This window comes from Eimeria necatrix, genomic scaffold, assembly GCF_000499385.1.
Source record: "Eimeria necatrix Houghton genomic scaffold, Enh_scaff169, whole genome shotgun sequence".
In the NCBI taxonomy this organism is placed as follows: domain Eukaryota; phylum Apicomplexa; class Conoidasida; order Eucoccidiorida; family Eimeriidae; genus Eimeria; species Eimeria necatrix.
This window is the reverse complement of record NW_013655028.1, coordinates 36,040-48,039: the sequence shown is the minus strand read 5'-3', so window position 1 is coordinate 48,039 and position 12,000 is coordinate 36,040. Positions and strand designations below refer to the sequence as shown.

General features: G+C 57.8%; 3 protein-coding genes across 3 annotated transcripts in view; all 3 read right to left on the bottom strand.

Annotated features, from left to right (window-relative positions):
* The window catches only part of ENH_00020370 (sodium-dependent transporter, putative), a gene marked incomplete at both ends in the record, with an annotated part of 10,808 nt that extends 9,292 nt beyond the window's left edge, over window positions 1-1,516 (bottom strand). Inside the window, one exon of the mRNA XM_013584535.1 lies at window positions 2-1,516. Within this exon, the coding sequence (XP_013439989.1) occupies window positions 2-1,516 (1,515 nt within the window). The remainder of the gene's footprint in view (window position 1) is intronic.
* A 3,343-nt stretch (window positions 1,517-4,859) lies between these two features.
* ENH_00020360 (hypothetical protein, conserved) lies at window positions 4,860-5,888 on the bottom strand (the record flags this gene model as incomplete). Its single annotated transcript, XM_013584534.1, has 1 exon — window positions 4,860-5,888. One exon carries the CDS (start codon window positions 5,886-5,888, stop codon window positions 4,860-4,862), a length of 1,029 nt encoding a protein of 342 aa, XP_013439988.1.
* Window positions 5,889-6,157: 269 nt separating this feature from the next.
* Window positions 6,158-11,442, bottom strand: ENH_00020350 (CBS domain multi-pass transmembrane protein, putative; the record flags this gene model as incomplete). Its single annotated transcript, XM_013584533.1, has 8 exons — window positions 6,158-6,595; window positions 7,029-7,036; window positions 7,527-7,591; window positions 8,070-8,160; window positions 8,794-8,931; window positions 9,635-9,773; window positions 10,004-10,220; window positions 10,433-11,442. 8 exons carry the CDS (start codon window positions 11,440-11,442, stop codon window positions 6,158-6,160), a joined length of 2,106 nt encoding a protein of 701 aa, XP_013439987.1.
* Between the last annotated feature and the right edge of the window lie 558 nt (window positions 11,443-12,000).

The window sequence follows — 12,000 nt, the reverse complement described above, 5'->3', positions numbered from 1 at the left end:
CCCAGCGCAGCAGCAGCAGCAGCAGCAGCCGCCTCCTCCGGCACCCCCGCCGCCGCTGCTGCTGCTGCTGCTGCTGCTGCTGCTGCCGGCGCCGGCTGCTGCTGCAGCACGGCCCGCGAGAAGAAGGCCGCGGCCTTCGCCTCGGGGTCCGCCACGCAGCTGCCCGCTGCTGCAGCAGCAGCAGCAGCGTCCCGCGCTGCAGCAGCAGCAGCAGCAGCAGCAGCAGGGCGCCACCTGCAGAAGAGCCCCCCCGCCCGCGCGGCCTCGCAGGCCGCCTGCTGCTGCAGCGAAGGGACCCCACAGATTTGCTGCTCAGCTGTCGAGACACCCCAGGGCAGCAGCGGAGCAGCAGCAGCAACAGCATAACTGCAGCCCCAGGCCAGAAAGACAGAATAATAAGAACAAATGCAAAAAGACAGCAGCAAAGTGGCAGCAGCAAGTCCGCGGAGAGAAGGAGACAACAAAGACATGACTCGCAAGTTGCTGCCGCGAAAAACCTGGCCAAAAACTGTCTCCAAAGACAGCAGCGGCACCCCCAGCAGCAGCAGCAGCAGCAAATAACAAACCACGAAGGGGCCCCCGCCCCACTTGCAGCAGTAAGTGGGGAACCTCCACACGCAGCCGATCCCCACTGCAGCACCCCCACTGCAGCACCAACTGAAGTCAGCAAAAACGAGAGTCTGCTGCCAGACTCTGCTGCTGCTGCTGCTGCTGCTGCTGCTGCTGCGCCCCCTGCTGCTGCTGCTGCTGCGGGGGGCCCGCCGGGAGGCCCGGGCAAGCAGGCGGCGGCAGCAGCGACGCGGTACGACCCCTGCTGCTGCGGCGGAAGCACCTGCAGCTGCAGCTGCTGCTGCTGCTGCTGCTGCTGCTGCTGCTGCTGCTGCTGCTTCCCCCAGTACGGCTGCAGCAGGCTCAGGGGCGATCCGCCTCCAGACGCTCCTGCTGCTGCAGCAGAGACGCCATCTGCTGCCCCCCGGCCACCGCCGCTCTTCTGCTGCTGCTGCTGCTGCTGCTGCTGCTGCTGCAGCGGCTGCTGACCTGTAACAGGGTCTTCGGTGAAGTAAATACACTGCGGAACAACAACGTCCAGAGGCCTGCGGCAGCTAGCCCAGCGTTTGCTGCTGCTGCTGCCGATGCTGCTGCTGCTGATGCTGCTGCTGCTGATGCTGCTGCTGCTGCTGACGCTGATCGAGTACACCGGCCTAGGGTGGTCCAGCGAAGAAAAATAGCTGCTGCTGCTGCTGCTGCTGCTGCTGCTGTTGCTGCTGCGGCTGCTGCTGTCTTGCGGGGGGGCTATTGGAGACAGACACACGGCAGACTCGTCAGACCTCGTGCTGCTGCTGTTCGTGCTGCTCAGCCCACCCGCAGCAGCAGGAGAGCCGCTGCTGCTGCTGCTGCTGCTGCTGCTGCTGCTGCTGCTGCGGTAAGGGGGCGAGGGGAAGGGGACCTTCAGCACCTGTGCGGGAGACGACGATCCCAGGTCCCCTTCCTGCGGACTTGATCGGCCGTTTATCATTTGTGCTGCTGCTGCTGCTGCTGCTGCTGCTGCGAGCTGTCGCGAGACTGCAGCAGCGGCAGCAGCAGCTGCTGCAGCTGCTGCACCTGCCGCAGCAGCAACGGCTGCCGCCGTCCTGCTTCACTATACCTCTTACCCCGGTGGTCGCGAGGGTATAGTACAAGTAGCTGCTGTAGCTGCTGCAGCAAGACCAGCAGCAGCAGCAGTCGTTGCTGCTGCAGCAACTGCAGCAGCAACTGCAGCAGCAACGGGAAACCCGCAGTTAAAGACTGCGCAGAAGCCGCAGCAACGGAGCCGCTAGAGCTGTATTCGCTGGATTTCGGCTGTGCTGCTGCTGCTGCTGCAGCAAGCCGGGAGAAGCAGCAGCAGACTCAGCTAAAACGTATCCGGGTTGTCTGTGCAGCGCGCGGCTGCTGCAGCAGCAGCAGCAGAAGCAGCAGCAGCAAAAGCGCTCCAAACAAAACCAATAAAGTTTTCAAAAGGCTTTAATGACCTTTCCCCGTGGGATCGTCGAATCCTGGCCAGGGATTGCTGCTGCGCTGCAGCAGCAGCAGCAGCAGCAGCAGCAGGAAACCGTTCAATAGGTGTAACAAACAAACCCTTAACAGCGCCTTTTTCTATTAGCGTTATTGCCATTATTTTGGCAAATATTTCCTTTAAACTCTCAAGTGCTTTCGTTCCACTCCCCGCAGCCTCGCCAGAGCGCCATCTATTCTGAAAGCAGCAGCAGCTGCTGCTGCTGCAGCTGCTGCTGCACTGATGGGACCGCTGCTGCTGCTGCTGCTGCTGCTGCTGCGCCGATGCCGCCTCCTTGGCGAGTTTTTGCAGCTCAGTTTATCCTAAAACTTCAAATGAATGCTCGCGAAGTGGATATTAACTTTCGTGAGGTGTCTGTACACCTCAGCGCAGCACGGTGGCAAGACACCGGAGCGCGCCCGCGTGGTCTGTGGGCCAGCAAAGGCCCCACGGCTGCAGTTCTTTAATAGTTGTTTAATTTTCCTTCATTGAATAAATACTATTTACCTTTAACACTTCGACAACTGCTCAAGCGGCGGCTTCAGACGCGCGGCAGCAGCAGCGACCGCAGCAGCAGCAGCAGCAGCAGCAGCAGCTCAGCAACCGCCAGCAGCAGCGCGGAAACGCCCCGACGCAGCTGCTGCTGCCGCGGACTTCCCGCAGCAATTTTTGCATTAATTTAACTTTTAAAAAGATTAGTGGAGTTGTTTTGAGGCAGCAGCAGGTGCTTTGGGCTGTACGTACACCTCCCGCTGCCAGCAGCAGCAACTCTGCTGCACACTTTATCCACAAAAGCCCCAAAAGCAGCAGCTGCTGCTGCGCTGCAGCAAGCCTGCATGCGCATGCACAGCACAGGGAGCAGCGCAGCGCCTGGGGCTGCCCTGGGGCAGCAAAGCCCCTGCATGCAGCTGTCTGCCTTAGTTAACAGTCTTGGGGGGCCTGGGGCTTGGGGCTTTGCTTAGAGCTTGCTGCTTGGGAACTTAGGAGCTGCTGCTGCTTCATGCGGGCCCAATCTGGCTAGCTGTGGCTAGCTGTGGCTAGCTGTGGCTGGCTACGCTAGCTGCCGCTGGCTGTGGCTGGCTGTGGCTAGCTGTGGCTAGCTATAGTTGTCTGTGGCTAGCTATCGCTAGCTGTGGCTAACTGTGGCTACTTACGGCTAGCTGCAGCTGGCTGCGGCTAGCTGTGGCTAGCTGCGGCTAGCTGTGGCTAGCTGCCGCTTGGTTCAAGTAGCACTCAGGGCCTATCTCGCGTGGAAACTTCCACACCAAACCCTAAACGCTAAACCCTAAACCCTAAACCCAAACGCTAAACCCTAAACCCTAAACCCTAAGCCATATTTCAGGCTCTGTGCTGCACTCATTAGTGAGAGGGAGCTTCAACTTTCTGAGACAAAAATATTAATTTGAGCAGACTGAAAAAGCTGCTGCTTCAAATCCCCGCAGCTGAGGTGTACGTACACCTCAGACTTTGCTTCGAGCTCATTTTTGTTTCTTTTCGAGACAAAAATAATTCAAATTTAAGATAAAAAGTCTAATTAAACGATTAAAATCAACTTTTAAGGAAAAGTAATGAGCTTTTTGGACAAAAAGACTTTCGAAATGCCAAAGACTTTCCCGAAATTTTCTTTTTTTCGTCTTTGACTGATCTCGCGGCTGTGCTGCTGAGGTGTACGTACACCGTGGCGCCTGCGAAGTGCTGCTCGACTGTCTTCAGATTTTTTCTCTTTTGCATTTCAAAATGCAAAAAAGAAATTCTTTTTCATGGAGACACTTTGCTGCAGCAGCAGCAGAGGCTTTTAAATGCTTTAATGGCATAAAATGCGAACCATTTTGCTGCTAAGTTTCGACTTGAACAAAAATGCATTTTTTTTTCAAATTTGTTTTCGCGCAAAGTGCTTCCCATCTAGTTGTCCTTTTTAAACATTTTATTGAATAATATTAAAAGATAGTCAAAAGAAATTAAAAGAAATTAAAAAGAAAGACTACAGCAGCAAAAGATCCAATGCAGCTCGAAAGGTGTACATACACCTCAGCGCCGCGGCATTGGCTGCAGCGCTGTTGAAGAAAATTCTCTTTTTGTTTTTTTTCCTTTTTTGTCTTTTTTGATGAAATAAACTCAACTAAGAAGCTCCAAAACATTCTTTATTCATCTATTTATTTAATTCACTGTTTGTATTTTCTTCTTTAATGTCTAAGGGCGACCCCACACGCTGGAACCGCTAAGGCGTTGCTGCAGTAAATGCTGCTAGCTGCATGCACAGCAGCAGCAGCAGCAGCAGCAGCAGCAGCAGCAGAATCCCAAGCAACAGGCACTAGGCCGCCTCCTCCCTGTCTGCACGCTTTTGGCATTCTGCTGCAGCAGCAGCACTCTGCATGCATGCATGCACGCATGCATGCATGCATGCATGCATGCATGCATGCACGCTGCATGCAGCCCCGCAGCTGTGTTCTGTTGGCTGGTAAATGCGGATGCGTGTCATGCCCGCTGCTGATGTCTGCAGCTTGGCTGCGGGCGGGCAGCAGAGTTACACCTCTGCTGCGTCTGCTGCAGCAGCAGCAACAGCAGCAGCAGGAGCAGCAGCAACAGCAGCAGCTACAAGGCAGCAAAGGGGAGCCGCAGCGAGGCCTCTCACGTTGCGTTATTAGAGACAAGACGGTCGGAGAAGAAAAAGAAAGGAAATCGAGGAGACAGCAGCAGCAAACTGGCAGTCTGCATTTGAGTGCTGCTGCTGCAGCAGCGCCATGCAGTCTGTGTGGCTATGCTGCGCTGCGTTGCACGCTGCTGCTGCTGCTGCTGCTGCTGCTGCTGCTGCCGCTGCTGCTGCTGCTTAGGGCACGTCCGGCAGCAGGGCGTAGCCCCCATTGGGGCCCCCCGGCAGCACATTCTTTTCTTTTTGTTTCTTTTTGTCTTTTTTCTCTGCGAGCAAAAAGGCCTCTTTGTAGTGGTTTAGTCGGGGCGGTGCTGCAGCAGCAGCAGCTACGCTGGCAGCAGCAGCAGCAGCAGCAACAGCACCGTCCGCCAGGGTGCTTGCTGCGGCAGGCCTGCTCATGCACAGCACTTGCGGGGTGGATGCGGAGCCACTTTCGCGCCGGCTGCTGCTGCTGCTGCTGCTGCTGTTGCTGCTGCTGCTGTCGTTGCTGCTCCTACGGCTGTACACAGGAGCTGGCAGCAGCACCCCATAAGGAATGGCATCTGCAGTTGTGCTGCTGCGGTGGGGCTGCTGCGCCTCTTCTTCTTTCGCAGTTTCCTGCTGTCCCTCGGCCTGACCCTCGAGCTGCTGCTGCTGCTGCTGCTGCTGCTGCTGCTGCTGCTGCTTCTGCTGCTGCGCTATGGGCTGTGTGAAGCACCGCCGCGTCAAGCCGCGTCCCGCTGCATCGATTTGCTGCTGAAGTCTGCTGCGGTTCTGTCGCGTTGCTGCCTGCGCCACCGCATAGTCCCTCGGGTGTATGTACACCCCAACGTGCTGCTGCTGCTGCTGCTGCTGCAGCTGCTCCAGCGTCTGGCCAGAGAAGTCCCTCGAGCTGACAGCAGCAGCAGGGCTGCCAGCGGCGTCTCCTGCAGCAGATCTAGTGCTCTCAGCGGGGCCCCGGGAGGCATCCTGCCCTTCAGCAGCAGCAGCAGCAGCAGCAGCAGCAGCAGCAGAATCGAGCGGCCACGGTGCTGCTGCTGCTTCGCTCGCGGCGTAGGGCCCCTGCGGCGTTGCGTCCCGCAGCTGCATGCGCGAAGCAGGAGAGCTGTTCTGGGGGGTCACTGCGCGGGCTGCTGCTGCAGTTGCTGCTGCTGCTCCAGCAGCAGCAGCAGCAGCAGGCGACAGCGCGGGGACCTGGGCCGAGACCGAGTCAAAGTCCCTCGACATTGCAGAAGCCAAAAAGAAAACACCATTTGCTGCTCCAGCAGCAAAATCTTTAAATGCTGCTCCGGCCCCACAGGAAGCAGACAGCGTAGTGCCCCCCGTGCGGCGAGTCAGCCCGAAACGGCTCGTGTCCTGCAGCAGCAGCAGCAGCAGCAGCAGCAGCAGCAGCAGCAGCAGCAAAAGCTTTGGCCGCCACCCCATCCTTCACGCCAAGTGTACGGTCGCTGCCTCAAGAGCCAACAAGCAGCAGCAGCGGCGCCAGCGCCGCCGAATCAAGCAACAGCAACATCAGCAGCAGCAGCAGCAGCAGCAGCAGCAGCAGCAGCAGCACCACAACTATCACCACCATCCTCACTATCACCACCACCATCATCACCATCCCCATCACCAGCAACATCCGCATCATCATCAGCAGCATCATCATCAGCAGCAGCATCATCAGTATCAGCAGCAGCAGCAGCAGCAGCAGCAGCATCATCAGTATCAGCAGCAGCAGCAGCAGCAGCAGCAGCAGCAGCAGCAGCAGCAGCGGGGCGCGCCTTTCGGCCGTCGAACTCGTCGAGGATGTCGGCCTGAATGAGCTGCTCGAGCACATCTTCCATCGTCACAATGCCCAGCAAGTTGGCGGCCCGCGGGGGCGGCCGGCCGTCCCGCCAGGCCTCCCCGTAAGCAAGAAAGTCCGGAGTCACAAAGGCCAAGTGGCACCGCGCCTGCAGCAGCAGCAGCAGCAGCAGCAGCAGCAGCAGCAGCAGCAGCAGCGGCAGCAGCGGTAAAGCAGCAGCAGCGAAAGCAGCGACGGGAGCAGAAGCACAAGCAGCAACGCGAGCAAAAACGGGGGAACAGAAGCAGCAGCACAAGCAGCAGCAGCAAAAGCAGCAGCAGCAGCAGCAGCGAGTGCTGGATTGGGGCTAACAGCAGCAAATAATAGCGACGGCAAACGCCCCCGAGGAAGGGGGGCGCACAGCAGCAAAAAGGGTTTAGCACTAGGGTTTAGCTCCTGGAGCTAGGGTTTAGGGTTTAGGGTTTAGGGTTTTGGCTTGCTTCTTGAAAGGCGTTGAGCAAAGTGTAAGGATTAATGCTGGGAGAAACAAAGAGGGGGCGGCAGTAGCTGCGGTACGCGTTAGAGCTCATGACGTCTCCTACAGTCAGTCCTGCAGCAGCAGCAGCAGCAGCAGCAGCAGCAGCAGCAGCAGCAGCAGCAGCAGCAGCAACAGCAGCGAGTCAATATCGGGCGAACAAGCTGTACATTTGAGGACTAGCCACCACTAATGAGTTCACCCGGACTAGCTAGCTGCAGCCAGCTAGCTAGCTAGCTAGCTAGCTAGCTGGCAAACTGCCGCGCAGCTCGCCGAGTGTCGGGCGACGTGGCTAGCTAGCTAGCCGCGGCTAGCTAGCTAGCCAGATACGGCTAGCCAGATATAGCTAGCCAGCTAGCCAGATACCGTCAGCTAGGTACAGTTAGCCACATTGCTAGATACAGCTAGCTAGCTAGCTAGATACAGCTAGCTAGCTAGCTAGATACAGCTAGCTAGCTAGCTAGAGACAGCTAGCTAGCTAGCTAGATACAGCTAGCTAGCTAGCTAGATACAGCTAGCTAGCTAGCTAGATACAGCTAGCTAGCAACTTAAACGAGAAGTTTACCTGCGCCAGGGTCCACGCAAATGAGGCTCTTAACAAGCAGAATGCCACGGATGTTGTGGCGCTCGCTGAAGCACAAACGCAGCAGCAGCAAAGGTCGCAGCAGCAGCATCACCAGCAACAGCAGCAACAGCAGCAGCAGCAACAGCAGCAGCAGCAACAGCAGCAGCAGCACATGCGTCTGCGCCGAATTAGGCAAAAGTTAACAGCAACAGAACCCTCCTTGGCCTGGCCCCGCTAGCCACCACCGGCTGGCTAGCTGGCTAGCTAGCTGGGGCGACGCCAGCGCAAACCCTAGACCCAAAACCCTAAGCCCTTAACCCTAAACCCCAAGCCCTAAACCCTTAACTGTAAACCCTAAACCGAACACCCTAGACCCTAAGCCCCAAGCCCCAAACCCTAAACTCTAAACCCTAAACCCTAAACCCTAAATCCTAAACCCTCAGGACAAACCCCTCGTAGACAGGAATCCTGGAGTGCCCCCGTCGAAGTATTTGCATCAAAACCTCCGGGGTCAGTTTGGTTTTGACATCCTGCAGTACATACACCCCAACGCCTAAAAGCTGCTGCTGCTGCTGCTGCTGCTGCTGCTGCTGCAGCTCCTCCATCTCTCTGCTGCAGCGCCAAGCAGCTTCCCCTGAGCTCCAAACCCTAAACCCTAGAGTCTGAAGAGGAGCTCTAAGCTCTAGAGAGGGGCTCTAAGCCCCCTTGGCTCAGGGTTTAGGGTTTAGGGTTTAGGGTTTAACTCTTTGAGGGTTTACCAGCTGATACACTTCGTCCAGAGGCACCAGAAAGTCGCCAATGCTCTTTGACGCCATGTCCAATGCGCCTGCAAAGCAGCAGCAGCAGCAGCAGCAGCAGCAGAAGTAGCAGCAGTAGAAGCAGCAGACTACAGCTTCTCCTACCACCCGTGGTGTGCTGCAGGGTGCTGCAGTGCGCAGCAACTTGCTGCAGGCTGCTGCAGCAAACTACAGCAAACTGCAGCAAACTGCAGCAAACTGCAGCAAACTGCAGCAAACTACAGCAAAATACAGCAAACTGCAGCAAACTGCATTAAACTGCAGCAAGCTACAGCAAACTGCAGCACACTACAGCAAACTGCAGCAAGTTGCAGAAACCTGCAGCAAAATGCAGCTCGCCACAGCAAACTACAGCAAGCCGAAGCTCGCTGCAGCTCGCTGCAGTCTGCTGCAGTCTGCTGCAGCTCGCTGCAGTCTGCTGCAGCAAGCGCAGGTTGCTGCTGCAGCAAAGGGGAGGCGCAGCAGCAGACCCTGAATGACCATCACTTCGTCTTTGTTGAGCCAGGGGCTGGCAGCTTCCTCGCGGCTGCCGGAGGCCCTCGAGGCCCCCCCGCTGTCTTCGCTGGAGGCCTCCCGCAGCAGCCGCCGGCGGCCCTTCTGGTGCAGCCCTGCAGCAGCAGCAGCAGCAGCAGCAGCAGCAGCAGCAGCAGCAGCAGCAGCAGCAGCGGTAGCTGCAGCGGGGGCAGAGGAGGTTTGGGGGGCAGCCGAGTGAGCAGCAAAATTTGAGGGGGCAGACAATAACGGAAGATTGGGATTAGGCACAGTCTCAGACAGCTGGGGCTTGAGGTCCAACTGCCTCGGCTGGCAAGCTGGCTAGCTGGCTAGCTGGCTAGCTAGGTAGCTAGCTGGCTAGCTAGGTAGCAAGCTGGTTAACTAGGCAGCTAGCTGGCTAGCTAGCTGGCTAGCTAGCTGGCTGGCTGGCTTGGTGCATACTCGCAAGTTAACTCGCCAGGGCTAGCTGGCTATCCAGCTAGCTATCCAGCCTGCTGGCTGGCAAGCCCGCAGGGTAGCTCGCTCAGTTCTTCTAGCCAGCGAGCCGCCTAGCTAGCCAACCAGCAACGTAGCTAGCTGGCTAGGCTAGCTAGCTAGCTAGCTAACGAGCTCGCTAGGCTAATTAGCTACCTAGCTAACCAGCTAGCTAGCTACCTAGTTACCCAGCTAACTAGCTAGCTATCTAGCTAGCCAGCTAGCTAGCTACCTAGCTACCCAGCTAGCTAGCTACTTATCTACCTAGATACTTAGCTACCTTGCTACTTAGCTAGCTGGCCAAGCTAGCCAGCTAGCTAGCTAGCTAGCTAATCAGCTTCTTACCAATGAGTGCTCTGAGGTGATTCCTCCCATAGAAAGCTGCTGCATGCGAAGGGCGCAGCAAATGGTCCAGCAGCGCAGCAACAGGGATGGCCACAATGGAGAAAGTGACCAGCAGCAGCCGCACCAGCGGCGCCATCAGCTGCAGCAACCAAACCAAACCCTAAACCCTAAACCCTAAACCCTAAACCCCAAACCCTAAACCCCAAACCCCAAACCCCAAACCCCAAACCCTAGACCCAAGCTTCAAACCCCAAACCCCAAACCCCAAGCCCCAAACCCCAAACCGCAAACCGCAAACCCTAGACCCAAGCTTCGAACCCCAACCCGAAACCCTAAACCCTAAACCCTAAACCCTAAACCCTGACGGACGGCGGCGACTGCGAGTTGGCTGCGGCCGGTGCAGACGGCCTGGGGGAGAATTTCTCCGAAGAAGAGAATGAGAGTCACCGCGAGAAGAACTGCATGCAAAGGAGAGACGAGGCGGTCAAGAAAAAGAGGAAGAGCCTCCATGGCCAGCGAGTTGGCCACCAGCAGCGTCACCAGCAGCTGGTGCCGCCGCGACAGCAGCTCGTGCACCTTCCGCGCCCTGCAGCAGCAGCAGCAGCAGCAGCAGCAGCAGCAGCAGCAGCAGCAGCAGCAGGGGGATCGGCAAATGGGCGGCAGGATTCTTTGCTGCGCGCTGCTCCGCCGAAGGGCAGCCTAGGGCCCCCGGCAAGAACGCGCGCAGCGCTGCTGCAGCTGCTGCTCACTGCTGCTGCTGCTGCTGCTGCTGCTGCTGCTGCTGCTGCTGCTGCTTACTGGGCTCTTTCGGTCTCGGTGCCGGTCTCCTGCAGCACGAGCAGCTGCAGCTCGTCGAAGGCCATGAAGCCCGTAGTGAGGCCGCTGGAAATGCCCGCGAAGCAAACTAGCAAAGCGCTGCAGCAAATCAGCAGCCAAGTGCGTGGGGCCTCGCTGGCTGCGTCTGGCTGCGCTGCGGGCCTCTTGCTGCTGCTGCTGCTGCTGCTGCTGCTGCTGCTGTTGCTGCTGCTGCTGTCTTTGGAGTTGTGGCCCGCGGACGGCGCAGAAGAACTCTTCGAAGAGGTTCCTCCCCGGCCCTCCCGCTGCTGCTCCTTCTGCTGCGCTGGCTCATCGGCGCGGGCTGCTGCTGCCTGCAGCAGCAGGCTTTGCTGCTCCTGCTGCTCCTGCTGTTCATGCTGTTCCTGCTGCTCCTGCTGCAGCAGCAGCGAGCTGCTGTCGCGGTCGATGAGAGCAGCAGCAGCAACTGCAGCTGCCTGTGGGCTCAGCAGCTCTGATGTCTCTAGCCAGTCGAATGCTGCTTCCGCGTGAGTTGCTGCTGAGGGCTGCAGCAGCAGCAGCAGCAGCAAAACCAGCAGCTGCACCAGCAGAAGGGCATGCGGGCGGCCGTGGCGAAAGACCTCCATTGGGCCAGGCCCTGCTGCATGTGCTGCTGCTGCCGCTGCAGCTGCCTCTGCTGCTGCTGCCCCTCCTGCTGCTGCCCCTCCTGCTGCAGTCTTCGTCTTGCTCCCTGCAGCTCGCTCCACTGACTTCCGTATGCTGCTGCTGCTTCTGCTGCAGCTTCGTTGCTGCTGCTGTCGGCGCTGCAGCGGCAAAGGCGCGGTCTCCGCTGCTGTTGGAGCAGGAGAAGCAGCACGCGCTGCTGCTGCTGCAGAAGCAGCAGGCGTTGCTGCTGCTGCTGCTGCAGAAGCAGCAGACGCTGCTGCTGCTGCCGCAGAAGCAGCAGCCGCCGCTGCTATCTGTAGGTTTTTTGCTGCTGCTGTAGTTGATGTGCAGCTGGTGCGCGCCGCCATAGATTAACCTGTTAAGCTGCAGCTGCTTCCGTTTTCCTGCTGCTGCGGTGTCTGCCTCAGGTGGCAGCTTGCTGCTGCTGTATCCCCCAATAGTCCCGCTAGTGTTGCAGCTGAATGTGTGCGGACTGCTGCTGCCTGCTGCAGCTAGACTTGCTGCTGCTGTGGCAGCTGACTGTTCCTGCTGCGGCTGCAGCAACAAATATGCGGCTAATAGGGAGTTGCCTCCGCGATATCAAACGGATTCATTTGTCTGCTGCTGCTTCTGAGACCGAAACAGCAGGGGTAGCGCAACAACTGTGTTGCAACAAGGATGCCAGACGACACCTTGACCAGCAGCAGCAGCAGCAGCAGTAGTAGCAGCAGCAGTAGTGCGCTGCCCTTGCTTCAGAAGAACCACATGAAAAAAATACCTCGTAATGAATAATTAGTTGTGTTTTAAGGTACAGGTAGAGAGCAGTTTACTACAGAAGTTCACAGCGACCAGCTGCTGCATGCAGCAGCCGCAGCTTCAGCAGCGCAGCAGAAACACGCAACAGAAACTGCAGTTGCCCTTGTGCT